The sequence below is a fragment of the Schistocerca americana genome, chromosome 2 (genome assembly GCF_021461395.2).
Source record: "Schistocerca americana isolate TAMUIC-IGC-003095 chromosome 2, iqSchAmer2.1, whole genome shotgun sequence".
Lineage (NCBI taxonomy): Eukaryota > Metazoa > Arthropoda > Insecta > Orthoptera > Acrididae > Schistocerca > Schistocerca americana.
In genome coordinates, this window is record NC_060120.1 from 149,003,523 (window position 1) to 149,028,515 (window position 24,993).

General features: G+C 39.5%; 1 protein-coding gene across 1 annotated transcript in view; it reads right to left on the reverse strand.

Annotated features, from left to right (window-relative positions):
- The window catches only part of LOC124595179, a 251,250-nt gene that overhangs the window by 15,314 nt on the left and 210,943 nt on the right, over positions 1 to 24,993 (reverse strand). Inside the window, exon 2 of the mRNA XM_047133792.1 lies at positions 8,222 to 8,380. Within this exon, the coding sequence (XP_046989748.1) occupies positions 8,222 to 8,380 (159 nt within the window). The remainder of the gene's footprint in view (positions 1 to 8,221; positions 8,381 to 24,993) is intronic.

The following is a 24,993-nucleotide window of genomic DNA, read 5'->3' on the forward strand; positions in this document are numbered from 1 at the left end:
GGCTTACAAACGCGCATCGCAATCTCGATTTCAATGATTCGGAAAGTAACATGTGGTATTTGGTAGAATTCCAATGTATACTTTCGTAATACGAAAATACGCAGCGAACATGTTGCTGCACATCTAGGATATTTCCAAAACGTGTGTTTTTCCCTCAGTTTCGTTTTTAAAAGTGCCGGGAAATTCTACCCCCATGTATAAAACCACAACCATTCAAAGGATTGATAACGGAAAATATACTGTCACATAACACGGAAAATGCTTGTTTTCACCTGGGAGAAAGTGTATTTTTAACCGGGAAAAATCCAGAATTTTTTTTTTTCCTTGTCCACATGTACACCCTGAATTTTATACGCAGTATGTTATATTTCAAGCTAAAATTTACGAAAAGGAATTACTTTATAAAATAATTTAGTTCCAATGTTATAATCAATATGTGCTAGTTCTGAATGTCCAGTTAATTTTATATATATATATATATATATACAGGGCTATTACAAATGATTGAAGCGATTTCATAAATTCACTGTAGCTCCATTCATCGACATATGGTCACGACACACTACAGATATGTAGATATGCAGAGATCAGCCCAAACTCTTTGTCTTCAAATATGTCTGCTTGTGTCTGTATATGTGTGGATGGATATGTGTCTGTGTGCGAGTGTATAACCGTCCTTTTTTCCCCCTAGGGTAAGTCTTTCCGCTCCCGGGATTGGAATGACTCCTTACCCTCTCCCTTAAAACCCACTTCCTTTCGTCTTTCCCTCTCCTTCCCTCTTTCCTGATGAAGCAACCGTTTGTTGCGAAAGCTAGAATTTTGTGTGTATGTTTGTGTGTCTATCGACCTGCCAGCGCTTTCGTTTGGTAAGTCACATCTTCTTTGTTTTTAGATATATTTTTCCCATGTGGAATGGTTCCCTCTATTATATATATATATATATATATATATATATATATATATATATATATATATATATATATATTAGCGCATTTAAAATTTCTATTATTAATTATGCAATCCTGCACTGTTTACTATGTTTGTTTCTGGATTCGTTTATAAAATAATAATCAAAATTAATAATGTAAGAGAAAAACTGTGAACCCTTTGGAATATTATTTCCAAAGAGTGAAGAATTGTAAGCATGCCTCTGATGTGATTGTACATATTTTTTTTTATTTTTGTCTGCATGATATACTAAAATATGAGAAAATATCTGATGTGATTGTACATATTTTTTTATTTTTGTCTGCATGATATACTAAAATATGAGAAAATAAATTCTGCATATACAATCTTCAAATTTATTTAGTTCAATCCAACCATGAGAACCCAAAATGTGAGATTTTCAGCTGCAAGAATCAGACCCGTAAACAAGAAGAACTGGAGCCAACTCAACATGACAAAAATTGTTGGATTTAAGGTCCGCTAATTATGCAAAACACCATTTTTCCAAGTTCCCAAACATGTTTCAAGAGCAAAGTGCTTTTACGACCTTATTTTGTGAAAATACATGTTATGTTTATGTGTGCTTCACAACACCTCACCATGATGCTGAGAATAAAAGGGCTTGCCATACAAAAACATAAGTCAAAATGAATACAGGTGTGAAATATTGCGACAAACTAAATTACGTTTAGAACATAAAATAATAACCTAACACGCAACAAAATTTCTCATCAACATCATTTGGTTGCAGATGACAAGCTACCTGTAATAAATAATACACAAGTGGTCCTAAAAAACCATGCAAACTTAGTGTAAAGGTACTAACAAAAAGAAACAAATTATTGTTTGAACTAAATATCCACATAATTTTATAATCATTTAGTAAAAATGTTCACATTACAGATTAAATAAAACAGAAACCCACTAATGATGGCACAGAGGTGCTGAAATACATTTGGGAACTTGTAAAAACGGTGTTTTGCATAACTGGCGGACCTTACATCCAACAGTTTTAACTGCAAACATGATAAACACAAGGAGCTGCAAATCCATTTGATGAATATCAACAACACAAGCTAAGTAAACTAAAAAGTTAATTGTACTCTTCACTCCTCTCAAATCTTCATGAAAGACATTGCGTAATGTGGACTACGGATAGAAGTAGAAAGGTGGGGGTAGGTTACAGGAGACATAATTTATAGGAAGCCTACTCACACTGACTTGTATCTATAGATCAATAATTGTCACCATCCAGTTCAGCGTGAAGGGGTACTTCATACCTTCGTTCACAGACCCTGAGAATTCGTCAGCTGAGTTAGCCCATCCTGAGGACACCTTCCATCAAAATGGTTATATTGAAAGACAGATCAGACATGCATTGCACTGTCAACCAATCATGCCTGGGTGAATGATGATAATATAGCCATTTTGCTTGATGCAGGATGCATCTCCAACAAGATTGGTCATATTTTGTGGATATATGATATGAAATGTGTTTTGATCACCATCTAAGATTAGGATCCTTTTACTAAAGGTAAAGGATGATATTGGTTTAAGTAAGGTAGTTGTCTACTGCATTCCTTGCATTTGTGGTATGTCACCTGTTGATCAGACTACCAGGATTGCAGAGGGCAGGTGTATTGAGCATTACACATGCTTACAACAGCCGAGAAAATCTGCTATTGCAGAACATTGTCTTGCACTGGTCATCACTGTCAAAATATCAGCAGTTGTCAACAATGTTTCCCGGCTGCATTCCCATAAGTTATTTAAACAATATATTAATTATGTATCTTAATTGTTTAAATAGTGATAATTAAAACCTTATAATGACCCCTTGTGTCTACTCAGTCTATGCTTTGTTAGATGAATATTGTCAGTAGTACACATGTGGTGATCTTACACACCATCATTTCCTTCAAACAGATGGAGCTTCTTATTCACAAATGACATGGTCATTATGCAAGGAGCAGACAAAATCCAAATTCTTTGGAAATTGGCTGAGTGTTTGCATGTGGTAGACTTCATCACTATTTGTTTTTTCATAAGAAATATTTTTGCGTGTTGATCCCTTAAAGGAATAACCTATGAAATGACAGAGTTTATGAGAGTACAGCAAACATTTCTTGTGACAGTCAAGTCACACCATAGACTAAGCACTGTAAAAGCATGGCTCAAGTTACTTAGCAGTTTATCTCTGTGGATATTCCAGCAAAATGTGTTGGCTACCCACAGCACAAGAAATTTAGCCTTCGTTCAATAGCTTTATTTTCAATGACTATAAGTTCTTCTTCAACAGACAGACAGAAGATAATATGAAGAGTTTAATCCATATCTAGCAAGAGGTTGTGATCAGAGTGCCAGTACAAGAGATTTTACTGTCAACTACATGAACTCTCATCTGCTGTGGAGAAATATTCTGACCACAGAATACAGGAACATTTAACGTTAAGTTTTCTGGGAGAATGTGAGGAATGGGCTCAGGGTTGGTTCTTGAGGAACATGTGAGTTGACTGGTATTACATTTGTCTGACATGTTCTTCCATCATGTGTTATTTCTACTAGCTGCCCTCTGTTTTATATCTATGACTGTAAAAACCCTTTGTGTACACCACAGGAATCTTGTTTGATAAGTATAGAGAGTGGTTGGATGGATCAAACGTTTTTGTGAAGTCCATAAAAAGTCTAGAACCACAGTGTTTTTCACTAAATGAGTACAATATCTGGTCAATAAATAAAAAGAGAGCTTACATTAGTGGATTTACTTCAATGATCTGATAGTAAGGAGTTACTTTCAGAAAAGCTCATTACTAATGCATACATAACATTTTCTATTATTTTGGATGCAGTTGAGAGGATGAAGACTGGTTGATAGTTACCTTCTACTTGTCTGCCTTTTTGTGTCATGGAATAATCTTAGAGGCTTTGAATGGCTGAAGGAAAATGACACTGGCCATGGAGTTGGTGATTAACTTGCACTGGCTGTTTGGACTATTTAAGATTTAAGTGGTCAATTTTGTTGCTTCTGCTGCATTCTGTGCCCTCTTTAAGAGTATTATACAGCCACTCCACTGTGCTATCAGACCTGCAGAAAGTTCTAGCAGTTGTACAACTGGTGAACATGTTTACATTTTTGAGCCAGTGCTCTGAAGAACAAATAGCACCAGTCTTCAAACTGATGTCTGACAAGTAGGCTCCAACCTCTAAATCTATATTACTTATTAACTGGGTACTATAACAGATAATTAAGGCTGACTTTTTCTGGAAAGATTACTTGAGTTTGCTGGATTTCTACTGTTTTATTTGTGACAGGTCTGTGCCTTCACTTTCATTTGTCATTCTGAGCACACCCCCATTTCAAATGGGCCAATTATGAGGTTAAAACTATTTTGAACATTTTAACGGAAATGTTACATTGCTGTCATAATAAGTTAAAACCATCTCTGAACTTTAAAAATTAATACTTCATACATCAACCATGGCCTTGCTGTTGGTGGGGAGGCTTCCATGCCTCAGCAATACAGATAGCCATACCATAGGTGCAACCACAATGGGGGGGGGGGGGGGGGGGTAACTGTTGAGAGGCCAGACAAACATGTGGTTCCTGAAGAGGGGCAGCAGATAGTGGGAATTAGTGAAGTTCAATGGCAGGAGGAAAAAGAATTCGGGATAGGTGAATAGAGGGTTATAAATACAAAATCAAATAGCGGTAATGCAGGAGTAGGTTCAATAATGAATTAAAAAATGGGAACGACTACAAACAGCATAGCCAAGATAGAAACAAAGTCCACGCCTACCACAGTAGAACAAGTTTATTTGCCAACTAGCTCCACAGACAATGAAGAGATTGAAGAAATGTATGGTGAGATAAAAGAAATTATTCAGATAGTGAAGGGAGACAAAAATTTAATAGTCGTGGAGGACTGGAATTCAATAGTAGGAAAAGGAAGAGAAGGGAAAGTAGTAGGTGAATGTGGAATGGGGGTAAGGAATGAAAGAGGAACCCACCTGGTAGAATTTTGTGCAGAGCATAACTTAATCATAGCTAATACTTGGTTTAAGAATCATGAAAGAAGGTTGTATACATGGAAGAGGCCTGGGGACACTGAAAGGTTTCAGATATATTATACAATGGTAAGACAGAGATTTAGGAACCAGGTTTTCAATTGTAGGACATTTCCAGGGGCAGATGTGGATTCTGACCACAGTCTATTGGTTATGAACTGTAGATTAAAACAGAAGAAACTACAAAAAGATGGTTATTTAAGGAGCTGGGACCTGGATAAACTGAAAGAACCAGAGGTTGTAGAGTTTCAGAGAGAGCATTAGGGAATGACTGACAAGAACAGGGTAAAGAAATACAGTAGAAGAAGAATGGGTAGCTTTGAGAGATGAAATAGTGAAGGCAGCAGAGGATAAAGTAGGTAAAAAGATGAGGGCTAGTAGAAATCCTTGGGTAACAGAAAAAATACTGAATTTAACTGATGAAGGGAGAAAATATAAAAATGCAGTAAATGAAGCAGGCAAAAAGGAATACAAACGTCTCAAAAATGAGATCAACAGGAAGTGTAAAATGGTTCAGCAGGGATGGGTAGAGGACAAATATGTAAGGATGTAAAGGCATATATCACTAGGGGGTAAGATAGATACTGCCTACAGGAAAATTAAAGAGATCTTTGGAGAAAAGAGAATCACTTGTATGAATATCAAGAGCTCAGATGGAAGACCATTTCTAAGCAGACACAGGAAGGCAGGAAGGTGGGTGTATAGAGGGTCTGTACAAGGGTTATGTTCTTGAGGGCAATATTATGGAAATGGAAGAGGACGTAGGTGAAGATGAAATGGGAGATATGATACTGCATGAAGAATTAGACACAGCACTGGAAGACCTAAGTCGAAACAAGGTCCCGGGAGTAGACAATATTCCATTAGAACTACTACTAGTCTTGGGAGAGCCAGCCCTGACAAAACTCTACCATCTACCTCAGGCTTCAAGAATAATATAATAATTCCAATCCCAAAGAAAGCAGGTGTTCACAGATGTGAAAATTACCGAACTATCAGTTTAATAAGTCACAGCTGCAAAATAGTAACATGAATTCTTTACAGACGAATGGAAAAACTGGTAGAAGCCGACCTTGGGGAAGATAAGTTTGGATTCCGTAGAAATGTTGGAACACGGGAGGCAATACTGACCTTACGACTTATCTTAGAAGGAAGGTTATGGAAAGGCAAACCTACGTTTCTAGCATTTGTAGACTTAGAGAAAGCTTTTGACAATGTTGAATGAAATACTCTCTTTCAACTTCTGAAGGTGGCGAGGGTCAAATACAGGGAGCCAAAGGATATTTACAATTTGTACAGAAACCAGGTGGCAGCTATAAGAGTCAAGGGGCATGAAAGGGAAGCAGTGGTTGGGAAGGGATCAAGAGACAGGGTTATAGCTTATCCCCGATGTTATTCAATCTATACATTGAGCAAGCAGTAAAGGAAACAAAAGAAAAATTTGGAGTAGGAATCAAATTCCATGGAGAAGATAAAAACTTTGGGGTTTGCTGATGACATTGTAATTCTGTCAGAGACAGCAAAAGACCTGGAAGAGCAGTTGAACGGAAAGGACAGTGCCTTGAAAGGAGGCTATAAGATGAACATCAACAAAGGCAAAATGAGGATAATGGAATGTAGTCTAATTAAATCAGGTGATGCTGTGGAAATTAGATTAGGAAATGAGACACTTAAAGTAGTAAAGGAGTTTTGCTATTTAGGGAGCAAAATAATTGATGATGTTTGAAGTAGAGAGGATATAAACTGTAGACTGGCAATGGCAAGGAAAGCGTTTCTGAAGAAGAGGAATTTGTTAACATTGAATATGGATTTAAGTGTCAGGAAGTTTTTTCTCAAAGTATTTGTATGGAGTCTAGCCATGTATGGATATGAAACATGGGCAGTAAATAGTTTAGAAATGTGGTGCTACAGAAGAATGCTGAAGATTTAGATCATGTAAGTAATGAGAAGGTACTGAAGGAGAAGAGGAATTTGTGGCACAACTTGTATAGAAGAAGGGATCGGTTAGTAGGACATGTTCTGAGGCATCAAGGGATCACCAATTTAGTACTAAAGGGAAGCGTGGAGGGTAAAAATCGTAGAGGGAGACCAAGAGATGAGTACACTATGCAGATTCAGAAGGATGTAAGGTAGTTGCTTGGAAATGAAGAAGCTTTCACAGGATGGTGTAGCATGGAGAGCTGCATCAAACCAGTGTCTGGACTGAAGACCGCAACAGCAACAACGATACCAGAGTTAAATGAATATAAAATTTAGCATAATACAAGACATCTTTACTGATATGTTTTTATTATTCATTTTATATATGGCAGTTACCAACTGAAAATTAAATGCAAAACACACAATTTCCATTACTGAAAATTTCAACATATATAATGACTAGATAATTTGATGCCTCACTTATTGAGATTTACAAAGCTGATGGCAATCATTTTTTTGTTAATGTATCTTTGTGAATCTCACATCTGACACATAAGGATCAGTGTGTGGTCATCTCCAAGATTCCATTTCTCAACTGGTCAACTTCATGAGTTGGATGCAATAGATCGATAAAACAAAATGAAAAAACAGCTGCAGACTATCATTACTACTGAGTTTCAACAAGAAATTATGCTTTATTGTAAAACTGAGATTAACATTTACCACGGTACACTAAATCAAATGTTACGGCAATAATGTGAATGTGATAGTCTACTTACACACTTTCAGAGGCAGTACTATGGAACAAAACAAGAAAAGATGTCAGATAAACATGGGATCTAAAATGTGTAGCTTAGGAGCTATGAGCACTTGTTCGTCTCTGCTACTGTGAGACACATATCTTCTTTGCTTTCCATATCTTGAGAGATGGTAGTATGAACCAAAATAAGAAAATAATGTTGAGTGAAAGTGGGCTCCAAAGTGCACATGTTAAGAGTTACAAGTACTTGTTCATCTTCAATACTGTGAAACACATTACTTCTAGCCACCAAATGCTCATAGCTCTTAAGAAATGCATTCGAGAGCCAATGCTTACTGTCCTTTTTTTTCTTGTTTTGGCCCATGCTACCACCTCTGACAGGTTGTTGATGGAGTTCTGGTTCACCCTGTGTATACATTGTGCAATGTTCACAAGTTTCTCTTTCACACACAAAAAATAGTGTATATGAAGTGAACAGAGCAAACCTAAATTATAACTACTGAAATAACATGAATATGATAAAAGTACCTCGAACAATGGCCTTTAAACAGGCAGGTTTCACTTCAAGCAGGCCCCCTGTAATTTTGCTAAAGTCAGGTAAATCATCACAGTTCTCAGTCTCCTGTGGATTGGTCTCACATTTTGGATCACTGTCAGAGGTGCACTTGTAACATTGTAGTCCATCTCCTGAAAAACAAAAACAGGATGCTTTAATAGTGTCAGTGCTGTGCTCTTCAATCACTAATGTCATACAGCTTTAAATCAATTCATGAAAGAGCAAAAGCAAGCCAAGTGTTTCAGCTAATGATGCACATTACCTATTATGTGAATTATCATTTGACAGTAATAGTACCATCCTAGTGATGAATGTTATGAATTGAAGTTGATGTCAAACTTACTTCAAATAAATGAAATGGTTTAGTAACAAAGTGTTTTGCTACAGACCTTGTTTCTTTAGATGGTGAAAAAAAAAATATATTTTGGTGTCGGAAATGCACACTTTATTATTATGAAATATAAGTTTCTTACTATTGCTGACTGTTAGCATACTGATACTAGAAAATTAACTTCTCTCCTAGACCTAGCTTGTGTGAAAAATGTTTTGTATAGCTGCCAGATCCTTCCTTCTGAGAGTTCAGTTCAGTGGAACACATCAGCCTCCAGTATGGTAAAACAAGAGTAAGTTTTAGACCAAAGGGGTCTCATCAAATTTACTTAGACAGTTTTATTATTATTATTATTATTATTCCTTTTGTGTGGAAATTTTAATGTTCAAAATGTGCTATTGGGCTCAGTAACTATCTGCACCAGGATTACAGCTACTAAGAAACTCTTAATGTCACCAAATTTTGAATGTTTGTTGAACATTGGACAGAGCACACACTCCAGCTCTGCAACAGAATCATCCACTGCTACAGATCTCTCAATACACTCTCCAACCCATGTAAATGCTGCTCAATAGAAAGTAATTGATGACTTACGTGCTAGTGACCAGTTCCCAATCTGAACAGATCTGCCAAACAGATCAGTGGTCAAAAGACACCTGCCACAATGAGTGCTTTGTAAAGGCAAACTGGACCTGATACAGCCAACTTCCTGTGTTTGAACCTCATGTTGATGTCAAGGACTGGGTGGATCATATCACTTGAGTCTGGATTGTTCTGTAATTTCATATTCTTTTTCTTCACTCCTATGTACATGAGAAGCACAAATGTTCTTGAAATATGTTGTCATATTTCATTTTATCGTAGCATATTTCGATATCATTGCTGGTTTTTTGACATATTTTAACTTAATGCTGCATAAAATTACTCACTATTGCTTTTTTAATCCTTTTCTATACATCACCACACCCTCAATAGGCCACTCCATTGGAAACATATCCAAATACAACATATCGTAAAAGTAGAAGACAGGAAATAAGTTATCTCTAAAAATGACTTAATAGTGGAATAAAATGTGATTAACTGCACTTTGATGTTGATTTTAAAGCATACACTTCTGCTCAATTTCCTAAGATTCAGAATTTCATTTCTCAAAAGTGACTTTTATTTATCCAGAATTAGGAAGTGCATGCACCAAAAAGAGTTTGCCACATAGTGCTTCTTAAGAGTTCACAATTCATGGTGTCTATTGTTGGATCAAAATTTGTGAGTTGAGAACCTGATTGGGAGCTCTATTGAGTGTTGAGAACCTGATTGGTGCTCTACTTAGTCCTAACTAAAGCGATACATAAAATCCAGCCATGCACATATAAGTTTTCTATGAGTTCCCTAAATTGTTACAGACAAATTTTGGGATGGTTCCACTGAAAAGAACAAGCCAATTTCCTTCCCCAACATTTCTTAATCTGTGCTTGTGCTCCATTGCTAGTGATGTTGCTGTTGACAGGACGTTAAAAATCTTCTGTATTTTACCTATTTTCATTACAAAGGCATGTACATATTTTGTGTGTTGCAATTACATCAAAATACAGGCTCTACTTATCGTGAACACAATCCTCCACTCTCTTGCAGAATTCATTCCACAGTCTTCATGCCAATTACAAAAGCAGCTTGTCCCACAGCAGAACGACAAGTGCTGCTTTGGAACCAGGAATGGTGGGGAAGGTGGCTCTGTGTAACTTCAAGATCCAGCTCACTGCTGAGCACTTCGCAGTCTTTTGGTGTAGTACGTGCTTGAAGTCGAATTATTAGAAGAGTAATCATAGCGTTCTCCTCGCCAGCTGTGCAGGAAAGACCCTGTAGTGGATGGATAACACTTCTTGTCTCCATCTTCACAATGTAATTTTAAGAAGTACCATATCATCATTGATAACCTGGTCCTATTGGAAGCGGCTTTCCTATGCAGGAAGATCTAACAGATATATTAGAACAAATAAGCCCTCGGTCACAAATATTAAGTCAAAATTGACCAGGTTTCGACGCTACTATAAGCGTCATCTTCAGAATTAGACTAACTGTTCTAAAACAAATTATGTATATAATACATTAAAAAAATTAAAGTTCGTACGGCTTAGATCTTTTTTAATATGTGACTTGTAAGTACTGCATCTTTTTCCAGTCAGTACAAACTTTAATTTGATTAATGTATTATATAGTTAATATGTTTTAGAACAGTCAGTCTAATTCTGAAGACGACGCTCATAGTAGCGTCGAAACCTGTTCAATTTTGATTTAATATTTGTGACCGAGGGCTTATTTGTTCTAATATAATTCTGACACGGTCACTGAACCTTAGCAGCTATGTTCAAAGTTTTATCTAACAGATATATTTTTTGACACAGAGAAGGGCTTTTAATTACTAAGTCGTCGACATCCGATTATGTTGACTGTAAGTAGTGCTGTTCAGTGTTCAATATTTGTGGATGATTTATCCATCTTTTTTTGTCTCCTCCAGCCTTTTGGCAACCCACCAGTCTCAGCTGATGATTAGGATACTGGGACACAGAGATGGAGAAAGATTGTTATTTTCCTGCTGTAAGTGTCTTTTTACCCATTCACTTACTGCTTTTAACATTACAGAACAGAAAATGAGGGACACTTCTTAACTTTATTGAAATAGTGATGTTTCTAGGCGTTAGATTTGATTTTAAACGCCGGCCGGGGTGGCCGAGCGGTTCTAGGCGCTAGAGTCTGGAACCGCGTGACCGCTACGGTCGCAGGTTCGAATCCTGCCTCGGGCATGGATGTGTGTGATGTCCTTAGGTTTAAGTAGTTCTAAGTTCTAGGGGACTGATGACCTCAGAAGTTAAATCCCATAGTGCTCACAGCCATCTGAACCATTTCTTCTGATTTTAAACTTGCCTGGTTGTCACACATTACGAAACTGAAAACATGACCCCTAAAAGCACTGAATATTTAAAAATGCATATGGCACAGTTTATGGGGAGCAGACCAAATTTGTATGATCCAGTTTTGCAGAGCCTTCATGTGATCATGTGTTGTTTATGGATGAGTGGTTCAGCAAGCTCAGTCTCTTTAAAATTGTTGGACATGGTGCACCTTGAGGGAATACGGCTGACCTTTAGGACCAGTTCTGTTCTGGGACTCTCTGCTGAGCAGCTGGTGACCTGGCACTTAACACCAAGGGACGACTCCTTATGAAACTTATAAAACAATATCAGCGCCAAAGACACTTGCATACCGTACCACTGCTCACTCCTGCACCTTGAAACAATTTTTCAGCAGGACTGCAAACAACAAGACCCTTTTCGCTTCTGCACGAAGAAGTGCGCTGTAGTGATATGTGCCTCATTTTAAAGTTTTACGCCAAGGATGAAAGAAGTCTCCATTATAGCTTATTAAGGTGATCCAGAATTATTTTAGAACTGCCAAATTTTAAGAGATAATGCATGACAGAATTTACTTTTGCGTCTTCATTCTACAGCATTTTAGAGAGGATCAGGCACTCATGTCGGCAGTTTTGAAACCTACAATACTCTGGCAATATGTTGAAGATACCTTAATAACCTGGTCTCATGACTTGTACAGTCTCTGAGAATTATTTCAACATCTTAGCTTCATATGTCATAACATAATGCTATACAGAGGTGGAAAGATGGCTGTTTGTCATTGATGGATGCCATAAGCCCAGTCATACAGTCATGTATTTAGCTGCCACCACCCAGCAGCCACAATACGCATCCTCCAGATTTGGTATGAGAGAGGCCACACCGTCTAGGGATGTATATAAGACAGAAGGACAAGGATGAAACCTTGAATACGCTACTAACCATATATTCGGAACGTATACGTGAAAATGCATAGAAGACTGAGTGAAAATGCTCTTTCATCCTCCACCAAAGACTTTGACGCTTCTGGAATATGTTAAAGGCAGTGATGCCTGGGGTTTGGGGGGGGGGGGGGGGGGCAGTACAGGTTTCTGTGCAAGTGTGGCAATATAGGACAAAAGATATGTACCATTCAGGAGTGCATTGTGGAGCACAACTTGCATACACATCTCCACCAAGCCACAGTGACAGTCATGACCCTCCCTGGTGCGAAAGTTGTTACTGTTTGACAGCTGGAGCAACACTAGCGCTCCAAGCGATGAGAAAGCATACACATACGTCGTTCGTAAGGATAATATTTAACGTAACAGTTGTTATATGTTTGCCTTCCATGCGTTTGCAAGTTACCAAGAGACATGAATTATCGTGAAATACATGTAAAAACAACCGAATCACACTGATTCAATGACATAAGCTACAACTCATTCATGAAGAAATTCTTTCGAATGTCTATATTTGCAGCTCATTCCGTTGAACGGTGGGTGCTCGGAGCAAAGTCTTCTGCAACCACACCGCATGCACACAAGTAACAGCAGGGTACTGACAGGACCATTCACACCTCGCCGTCATGTCACATCAAAACATTCCACAGTGCATTTCAAATGGCGGCATTCACACAGGCCGTCAATGGCACTTCACATCCTGGTCCCTCAGGAACAAAGATATAACGGTGTCGTCGTCTGTCAACATTGGAAGTTAACTTATTTTCGCAGCACTCACTAATGTTGTAGTAGTTGATTTTGTGCTTTTGTTTCTTCTTAATCTTTATTTTTATTATTATGCTTTGTTATCGTAGCAAATTGCAAATGTTCCATGATAACTTCCATATTTTTCCGTTGAGTGTTCTCTATTATCAAGGTCTGAAAACGAAAAGTTATCCAGGTTTCACAAAAACAGAACGGAGCTGATGCCCACAATGTCTATACAAGAGAACGTAAGTTGACGAAGCAATTTTGATTAAAGGAGAAAAATACAGTTGCTTACGGCGTTATTAATTACATAAGAAAAACAGCATGGAATAGGTAAACATGTTCTATTTATGCCTTTGTACATACTGTCTCATGTGTGTGTATGTTTACATTTTCGCTAGCAAATAAATGTTGATGTTTTGAAATACGTATTGTTTCACTTCACAGCACTTGAATACACAAAATTGATCAATTTGTTATAGGTTATGAAGTTTGTTTTGACCATTAATACACTTTATCGTTCCTATTTCCTCAATTTCGATACTATACACCGGTTTTTTGTACCATGGATGGTAACACATAACCTCACTTTCACTGGTCGAAACTAACCTATGCGAATTGACATGATGTAAAGTGCTGTAACAGCATGAACACACCCTGACGTGATGGTGCGTGATTACGCGTGACGTGACGGTTAGTATGAATAGGCCCTCCGAGTTCGGCACACCTGCGCTAATGGGACCTTAAAAAATGAAATGAAATGATCGTGTGGCATTGTTGGCCTGGATGTCCCGTCCGGGGAAGTTCGGCCGTCGGGTGTAAGCAAGCACGTTACCACTCAGCTAAGTAGGCGGACAATGGGGTCTTAAATAGAACAGATTAAAATGCCTTGTTATAGAGAAATACAGTAATTGATAACCATACATGACACACTAGAAGGCATCACAAACCCCAAAAAACCGACGCCCAATTAGTTTGCTAACACCTTGCCCGAAGTATTATGGTTTTAGGCTTATAATTTTACTTATGAGACTCACTGTATCACTAACGGCACAACTATCCGAGCACAACAGTTTCGCTTCACACATAGCAAAAAAATTTTAACTTTACAATCTGAACAGTTGCAATCTTCCTATATCTGTAATGTGCTGTGAATTTGAAAAACGCGGCGCGTCATTTTTCCTGCCCCACCCAACCTGGCCACACAGGACGCAGGCCGGCGGCGTCTCTTGCGGCCTTGAGCGACATGGCGTCGGTGATATGTTAATTATTGCATCCTGTCGGTCAAACAGAGCGCGGCTTTGACGCGGCGGCCAACGTCCTACCGCTGCGACCAACGACAGGTTGCTCAAAACACAGATTTGCCGCCGCGGCATGCGGCTGTGTGTGTATTTATATGCTGTGTTCTCAAGTAGCAACGGCGGAAAGCAGATCTGTCGTGTCGGTGAGCGCGTGGTGCACACAGTGGAAATGATGGAAACAGAAAAAAATTATCGAAGAGGTGACGAAGTATAACTTCTTATACCTCAAATTCTATGCAAATTATACACTCAGGCGACAACAGTAATGGGATAGCGACATGGACGTATACAGATGGCAATAGTATCGCTTACGCAAGGTATAATAGGGCAGTGCATTGGCGGAGCTGTCATCTGCATTCGGATAATTCACGTGAAAAGGTTTCGGGCGTGATTATGGCCAAATAACGGGAATCAACAGCCTCTGAACACGGAACGATAGATGGAGCTAGACGCTTGGGACATTCCATTTCGGAAATCGTTAGGGAATTCAATATTCCGAGATCGACAGTGTCAAGAGTGTGCCGGGAATGCCAAATATCAGGCATAACCTCTCACCACGGTCAACGCAGTTGCCGACGGTCTTCACTTAATAACAGAGCAGCGGCATTTGCATAGAATTGTCAGTGCTAACACATAAGCAACACTGCATAAAGTAAACGCAGAAAGCAAAGTGGAACGTAAGAACAACGTATTCGTTAGGACAGTGCGGTGAACTATGGCGTTCATCGACTACGTCAGCAGACGACTGACGCGAGTGCCTTTGTTAATAGCATGACATCGCCTGCAGCGCCTCTTCCGGGCTCGTTGGATCGCGTACAACTAGAAAACCGTTCAAAAAATGGTTCAAATGGCTCTGAGCACTATGGGACTCAACTGCTGAGGTCATTAGTCCCCTAGAACTTAGAACTAGTTAAACCTAACTAACCTAAGGACATCACAAACATCCATGCCCGAGGCAGGATTCGAACCTGCGACCGTAGCGGTCTTGCGGTTCCAGACTGCAGCGCCTCTAACCGCACGGCCACTTCGGCTTAGAAAACCGTGGCCTTGTCAGATGAGTAAGAGCAGATGTAGGGTTCGAGTATGACGCAGACTCCAAAGTTGTCAACAAGGCACTGTGCAAGCTGGCGATGGCTCCATAATGGGCTGTTTTTACATAGAATGGACTGGGTTCTATGGTCCAGCTGAACCGATCATTCATCAAACGACTTGGGACGTAATAGAGAGGTCACTTCGTGCACACACTCCTGCACACTTTCGCAATTATGGGAGACTATAGAGACAGCATAGGGAAAGATATATACCGTCTACAGGAAAATTAAACAGGCCTTTGGGGAAAAGGGAAGCATCTGTATGAATATCTAGAGCTCAGATGGTAAACCAGTCCTAAGCATATAAAGGAAAGCTGAAAGGTGGAAGGAATATATAGAGGGTCTTTACAAGGGAGATGAACTTGAAAGCGATATTATAGAAAGGGAGTTGGGCGTACATTACGATGAAATGGGAGATACGATACTGCGAGAGGAATTTGACAAAGCTCTGAAAGATCTAAATCGAAACAAGGCTCCAGGAGTAGACAATATTCCATCAGAACTACTGATAGCCTTTGGAGAGCCATTACAAAACTCTTCCATCCGGTGTGCAAGATGTATGAGACAGGCGAAATGCCCTCAGACTTCATGAAGGATGTAGTAATTCCAATTCCAAAGAAAGCAACTGCTGATAGGCGTGAAACTTACCAAACTACCAGTTTAGTAAGTCATGGTTGCAAAATACTAACATGAATTCTTTACGGAAGAATGGAAAAACTGGTAGAAGCCCACTTCGGGGAAGATCAGTTTGCATTCCGGAGGAATGTAGGAACACGTGAGGCAGGTTAAGGAAACCTATATACATGGCATTTGTAGACGTAGAGAAAGCTCTTAACAGTGTTGACTGGAACACTCTCTTTGAAATTCTGAAGATGTTGTTGTTGTTGTTGTTGTGGTCTTCAGTCCCGAGACTGGTTTGATGAAGCTCTCCATGCTACTCTATCCTGTGCTAGCTTCTTCATCTCCCAGTACCTACTGCAGCCTACATCCTTCTGAATCTGCTTAGTGTATTCATCTCTTCGTCTCCCTCTACGATTTTTACCCTCCACGCTGCCCTCCAATACTAAATTGGTGATCCCTCGATGTCTCAGAACATGGCCTACCAACCGGTCCCTTCTTCAAGTTGTGCCAGAAGCCCCTCTTCTCCCCAATTCTATTCAATACCTCCTCATTAGTTATGTGATCTACCCATCTAATCTTCAGCATTCTTCTGTAGCACCGCGTTTCGAAAGCTTCTATTCTCTTCTTGTCTACACTATTTATCGTCCACGTTTCACTTCCATACATGGCTACACTTCATACAAATACTTTCTGAAATGATTTCCTTACATTTAAATCTATACTCGATGTTAACAAATTTTTCTTCTTCAGAAACGCTTTCCTTGCCATTGCCAGTCTACATTTTATATCCTCTCTACTTCTGAAGATAGCTGGGATAAAATATACGGAGCGAAAGGCTATTTACCACTTGTACAGAAACCATACGGCAGTGGTAAGAGTCGAAGGGCATAGAGGCAGTGGTTGAAAATTGAGACTGGATGATAGCCTCTCCCCGATGTTATTCAATATGTATATTTAACGAGCAGTAAAGGAAACTAATAAAAACTATGGAGTAGGAATTAAAGTTCAGGGAGAAGAAATAAAAACTCTGAAGTTTGCCGATGACATTGTAATTCAGTCAGAGACAGCAAAGGACTTACAAGAGCAGTTGAACGTAATGGACAGTGTCTTGAAAGGAGGATGTAAGATGAACACCAACAAAAGCAAAACAAGGATAATGGAATGTAGTCGAATTAAACCAGGCGATGCTTAGGGAATCTGACGAGGAAACGAGACACTTAAAGTAGTCGATGAGGTTTGCTATTTGGGAAGCAAAATAACTGATTATGGCCTAAGTAGAGAGAATATAAAATGTACTCTGGAAATGGCAAGAAAAGCATTTCTGAAGAAGACAGATTAGACAGTGTTAGAAAGTCTTTTCTGAAGGTATTTTTCTGGAGTGTGGTCACGTATCGAAGTGAAACACGGACGATAAAGATTTTACAAAAAAAGAGAATAGAAGCTTTCGAAATGCGGTGTTACAGAAAAATGCTGACGATTAGATGGATCGATCACATAAATAATGAGGAAGTCCTGAATAGAACTGGGAAGACAACAAATTTGTGGCACAACTTGACCAAAAGAAGGGATCGGTTGATTGGACACATTCTGAGACATCAGGAGATCACCAGTTTAGTACTGGAGGGAAGCGTGCGGGGTAAAAGCAGTAGAGGGTGATCAAGAGATGAATACAGTAAGCAGATTCAGAAGGATGTAGGTTACAGCAGTTATTCGGAGATGGAGAGGCTTGCAAACTGTACAATAGCATGGAGAACTGCATCAAACCAGTCTCTAGATTGAAGACCATAACAACAACAAACGTGATACGCAACAATACGGTTGGTAACATATATATGAAGCTGAATTTTACACAGCACATGAACGAAACCAAGTTTGATGACGTTAATTACTTCACTTTTTGTACGAAATAGACGTAACACACTTTTTTCATCATGTGTGAGAACTATGGGGACCGTTGATAATCTGTCTTGCTAGAATTTCAGACATAAATTAAGTTTCAGTACCATGAAGTAAACGCTAGTCTACTGTCTTCTTATTTCACTAAACTTGCTGCAGCACATTCGCAATACGAACGGTATATGTTTGAAATGCATGTTTTGCCTTATATGATTAGCTGTTCTAATAACAGACACAGTCTCTGCAACTGCAGCATGAGAACGTCGTCCCACAGTATGCAGAGAATCGTTCCAATGATAGTTCGTCCAGCTCCAGTGTGAGACTGCTGATGTTTAGCGAGAAATGTTGTCCTATACACGGTGAATTTCAGTCTATACAGAAAATCATTCCAAATTGCTTGTAATAGTTACTTCACTTGGCGGATACGTCGGCATTAACGGTTTCTAGCGCCTGTTGTCCTCTGCTGACGTTTGACTGAAACATGGAGAAAACTCAAGCACGGCACTGGTCGAATGATGCCTCTCGACGACCTGAATGCAATGTTAAAAAGGAACATGTTGCCCCTGTGCTACCACCAAACCAGGACATGAATCGGGTGCAACAATTTCTTAACTCATGAAGCACAGTATTTCAAATCGTATTTGCAAACTATGGCTATTTCGTGGCATCCAGACACTGGGAAATACCATAAAGCTCGTGAAATATGAAACCAGATCCCAAATACTGTACTTACACTAATCACTACGCTAAGCTACGATTTCGTACTCAACCAATTGGAAATTTAAAGGCAGACGTTTTTACGTTATTTCCCAAATAATTTCGAACCCAAAACGATTCTTATCAATATTTTATAAGTGTAGCACCACTCTAGATCTACTTTCTGTGTCTATAGGGACCTGCAGCAACTGTTGGAAAGCTGCAACTGATTATTTACCTCAGTCATAGTTGCGCTTTAATTTAGGCATATACCGTTTTCTGCCGTAATGAGTCACCTTTAGATCTCACAGCGCGAAATACAACATTTTTGTGTTGTTGTCATACATGGCGGAGAAGTTAACGTTTTACACTGTAGCTTTTCTGAAAACATATCAAGATGGGACATAACGACCGAAACCGGCATTTCTCTATATATAAAGTCGGAACTGAGACTGGAATCGGTTATAACGTTCATCTGTAACATTTGTTTTAAAATTTTTAATTAAATTTCACTTTTTTTTTAATTCTCCATAAGTATGTAGAGTCTGGTTGACAGGCAGACTAAAAAAAACGTTTATTTGGGATTTTAGCTAGAACAATAACAACAATCGATGTTAAATGTACTTAGCAGTTGTATTCAGTTACAGAAACTTTCTCAATACTGTCCCTCTCATTACTATTTCCGCTGTTTTGTCGTAATGCTGCAGCGAATTAGACGAGTCATTAGCTCTCTGACAGTAGTTTTTTAATTGTCCACTGTTGTGGTTTCGGCGATTTCTCCAGTTAAACTGTTTACTTGCAGGCGTATATGTAGTCACGGGACTTTCGCATTCCTTTCTTAAGCAATGAGACAAGGATACTCATTAGGAAATGCAGGCCGTCTTTATGGGGTTGCGTAATCCACATCCGCATTTCATCATAGCCAGTCTCTCAGACTAGCGTGCTGTACAATTTTCTGGCCGTGTACGGTAGTTCTCGGGTACCTGGTGGAGTTGTAAGAGTCCAGCATAGGCCTCTTATGTGTTGTGTGTATAGATCCAGAATCATAAACACAAGGAAAATCAGAAATTTTATTTTTTAGTTATTTACACAACTATTTTCAGTTCAACTTTATAGTTAAACAGCATGTGTCTATTATTTACTACTTGCGGTACAAGTGAAGGATTGAGGTAACGTGATAGCGAAAATTCTACTAATCTGAATACCACAGCCGGCTGCTGTGGTCGAGCGGTTCTAGGCGCTTCAGTCCGGGTGGTGGAAACTATTGGCGTTCAAGTACCAAGAATGGTAGCTTGCCGCGCTTCTCCATCCCGACAATAAATTTAATGTTGGGATGTACACCATTCATGTGTTCGATGAACTGCTGTAGTGTATCTTCACCATGAGGCCATATCGCGGGTGTCATCAACGTATCGTAGAAGACGATCGTAATGTCGCAGTTCGCAGAGCCTGCTCCTCAAAGTGCTCCACGGAGGAATTTGCGACTGCTGGAGACAGTGGGGATCCCATGGCTGCGCTGTCCGTCATCTCATAATATTCACCGCAGTACAAAAAGTACGTTGTCGTTAGGACGTAACGGAACAACTTACTGATTCCAGATGGAAAATGCTGGGCCAAAAGATCCAGCGTATCTTGTATTGGCACTCTCAGAAATGTGTGTAACCAGCCTGCGACCAAAGGAATGATACGAAGGACAATACAGGGTGTTTCAAAACGAATCATTCGATTTTTAAAAATCGAAACTTATTTTATTTGAGATATGTGTGTGAACTATGTAGTGTTGGAAAGAGCAAACGCTCGAGTTTTACAAGGTTCCCGCTAGGTAGCAGCAGTGTGCGCCCACTTCGCTTCCAGTAAAAATGGTGTCGGGACAACGGGAAGCGTTTTGTGTTCTACGTTTTGGGCAGTGCAGGTCAGTAATAACTGTTCAGCATAACTTTCGTACTAGGTATGGTGTGGATCCTCCTAGAGGTCAGAGCATTAGACGATGGCACAAACAATTCCGAGACAACACGTTGTTTGTGTACAGGCAAACCGCTGGGCCGTCCCCGAGTGTCTGACACAGATGTCGAAAGCATCTGCTGTAGTTTCACAAGGAGTCCGCAGAAATGCGTTTGCCGTGCAGCTCGACAACTCAACATGCCTCCGATGTCCGTCTGGCGTGTCTTCGTCGACGTGTACGCATGAAACCATGCAAAATTCAGCTGCTGCAGGCTCCTTGTGAACGTGTGGAGTTCTGTAATTTCGTTCTTGGCAATATGGAGGATGACAGTTTTCTTTCACACTTAGTAATTAGTGACGAAGCAACATTCCATTTAAAGGGAAAGGTGGACCGTCATAATGTGAGAATATGAGGTACAGAACAACATGAGAGGGGTATTCTGAAATTTAATGTGTTTCGTGCAGTTTCACGGGAAAAGGTGTAAGGTCTATTTTTCGTTGCTGAGAACACTGTTACAGCAAGCACATATCTCGATATGCTTGAGAACTTTCTTTTCTCACAGTTGGAGACTGATACCAACGACTTCATTTACCAACGGGATGGGGCACCGCCACAGTGGTGCTTGAGGAAGGATTACTGAACGAGGGATTTGTCGCACCAGACCAAATGATTTAGCCTTACATTACTGGCCTCCAGGGTCACTAGATCTGACTGTATGTGATTATTTCTTGTGGGGGTTTATAAAGGACTCTGTTTATTTGCCTCTGTTACCAACGACAATGAATGAAGAGATATCTCACAATAACAGCTGTGGAAGCTGTAACTCAAGACCTGTTCGCTACAGTGTTGGAACAATTTGAATACCGCATTGACATATGCCGTGTATCTCAAGGGGGGCATACTGAACACCTATGAAAAGGTATGAAATAAAAATTTTTGAGTTTCCCGTTCACAAACAAACAAAATTCATTGTATATCTTTATTAGTTTCTGAAATATAGACGCGCCAAATCGAATGATTACTTTTGATACACCTTGTATTACCGCCTGGAGACTCATATTTCAGCGAAGAGTACAAATCCATTGGAATTTCATGACTGATGGGGGCACAATTATTACGCCCCCAGCATCACCGAATCGAGTTCGAAGTCACAACGCAACGACCACAAAAACTGACAAGCTGCAATGCCGATCATTCTCCCCTGTAAGACTTAAAACATATAATATAGATTTCATTGTAATTTCTTTCTCTTTTGTGAGAAATTTTTCTCAAAATCTGCTTGTAATATAGATCTGCATGTAATATAAATTCAATTGTAATTTCTTTCTCTTTTGCTAGAAACTTTTCTCAGTATCTGCTTTCTTCGAAATAAAAATAATTTCAGTGAAATGATATTGTTGACCCACCATTAATAGTAGTTACTGCTATTTACTACTAGTGTCTTAATCCTTTATTTAATTGTAGTTGTTATTGTAAATGTTTGATGTATTCTTTTGGAAGCACTGGCGGTATTTCAGATAATACAACTAAAATGTAATTATTTAGGCTTACGTATAGTACAATTTAAGCAAAAATACGTCAGATGTTTCTAGTTACATTTGTTCAAAAATGGTTCAAATGGCTCTGAGCACCATGGGACTTAACATCTAAGGTCATCAGTCCCCTAGAACTTAGAACTACTTAAACCTAACTAACCTAAGGACATCACACACATCCATGCCCCAGGCAGGATTCGAACCTGCGACCGCAGCGGTCGCGCGGTTCCGGACTGAAGCGCCTAGAACCTCTCGGCCACTAACGGCCGACCGTTACATTTGTATTGAGCCATGTTCCTTTCCTTCTACCTTCCGTCTGCTGTACGAGAATACATCCAAACATGACACAAGTGTTGACCAATATTTCAAAACCCTAAACGTAAAGTAGTTATATAAGCCCATTTCTTACGACTGTTACACGCTCTTTGCGCTCCCCGCCATGTTGCGACTCTAAAGTGCTGGATTCAGTGACACTGTATTATTCAGTCTACTAATGTATCCGTGAGTGTACCACGTAAGGTGTGGCGCCCGCCATTAAATTCTGAGCACCGACCAATCGCAATTACGTGTCTTCTCTGCTATTGGTGCAAGGTACGCTGTAGGTGGAATTTTGAATCTGACGCTGTCTGCTACGTAAACTGTATTTACATTCCACAAGACGTTTCATATCGACATGCTCATGACCAAGTGAATCGAAATTCATGGACAAAATTACACAAAGTAGATCTCTGAGAACAGTTTTCTTCAGAAAATAGATGCGTTGTTGAGGTACGAAAGACCTTTCTTCCTGGTTTTCCATCTAATTACACGTCCTTCCTGTTTCTTTGGATCCAGTAATTTCCTTATGCCCGACTCACTCCTGTTTCGTTTGTAGTAACAGAAATCACTTACGCAACTACCGATGGCTGCTCTTCTCGGATGTTCCTTTAATTGGAATTATCGCTTCATAGTCTGATTCCTGTTTGTGTATCTAATATGTCATAAATGGTGTTCGGCATGAAATCAGTGAATCGATCAGCTTTCCTCTTCAATATATTAACATCTGCATCATTTACGACATTGAAAAGTGTAGAAGCTAACACGATATAATATTGTCATGAATTATCGAACATTTGGTAAATGACCTATTTTAAACAGTATTGTTTGTGAAAAGATGAAAACATGTACCCAGTTTTGTGGCCTGGAAATGAACACCCACTACCCTTCTCACTATCCCCTACCGTACCTGAAGCATCGCATTCATCGGCTACTACAGGCCTGATTTGACCTTGCCTTCACAATTACAGTGGAACAGATCAGGCGTGATGATAGATTAACGGCAGTAAGCGATAGCACCACTCTACCTAAACAGGAGTCGACTACAGACTGAAATATGTATATATTGATAAAAGACCAACAAATATAGTAATAAGGATGCTCTCACGATTGTGCTAGATAGAAATAGGTGACAAAATTGCCTAGATAGGAGGTACTGTATTACTGGACCGTGAGACAACGCTCGGTCAATTGAAAGCGAGCGAGAGAGGTCCTAATGATGGCATATTATAGATTACCTTGGGGGGTTGCCCTCTTGCTGAGGGAGGCCTTTTAAAACCTCGCCTTTCGAAGAAAATTGCCAACAGCGCAGACCGCTTTACTTTTCCCGGCCAACCTAACTGTATTCATTTGCACAATTTTGAACAGGCTGCTTACTTATGTTAGGTCGCCAGACATTTGCTTCTTCTAATGGCCTGCTAAGCTTATCTGACGCCTCTTTGGTGTAGGACTATTCAAACCTAACATAAAGGGCTCCCTTACAACGGAAGACGCCAACTTGGCAAAAATTACTAACTTCTGAGTGTATTGGAGTTAGGAGCAGTAAGAATGGACAATCCTTTACACCGAGCATCATTACTGTCTATCTGGTATCTCTCGTCCACCCTCGCAACACTCACGAAATCACGAATCAAATTGTAGTAAAAAATAGCTCGTATAGGAACACCATTGGTAGCCGCAAAGATTTCTAATCTCTAACCTACTTCAGATGTGGCGATAAAAGTTTTCCGCCCCCAGAGTGTGTTGCTTCATACGTTCAATGTGTGACGACTACCTAACAAGACTTAATTTTGCTTCCCAATGTACAGCAGAAAATTTCACAAAATCCGTTTCATTCAGAAAGTTGCAACTTACGGAATGTAGCAAGTTGGCAAGCCCTTTTATATTAAAAATGTCAAAAGTGTTAAATTTTTTCCTTTTAACGCTCCGTTTTCTAACCTACAAGCAGCATTAGTCATAACCTTCAAATATGCAACGTTCGAGATATCAACGTTATAACAATACACGAACTTCTTCGTTAATGACATGTACATTACGAAGTTCGACCTCAGCGAACGAAAATTTAGGCCAGGGGCAACCCCACCTTAGAGCTCCGGCATACAGAGCGAGTTAAAATGATTTACAAAATTTCATTAACCTCGGAAGCGCATAAAATGCCTAAGGATTCGATGCAGATAAGGCACTTTCGGATGTGGATGTCATTTTTTTTTCTCCACGTAGACCTCTATCGATAAGATTGTGCACTGTAGTGCTAGGAATTGTAAGAGAATCCCGTTTAATGGTACTAGGGTAGAGGTATTTACACTTCGTCAGAAACTTAATCAGTTACACAAGAATAAATAATTCACCATAGAAAACAGAGATCGGAGAAGTATAAAATTTTTATATGTCACTGTTTGGAATTTAAAGGAAACACATAGAT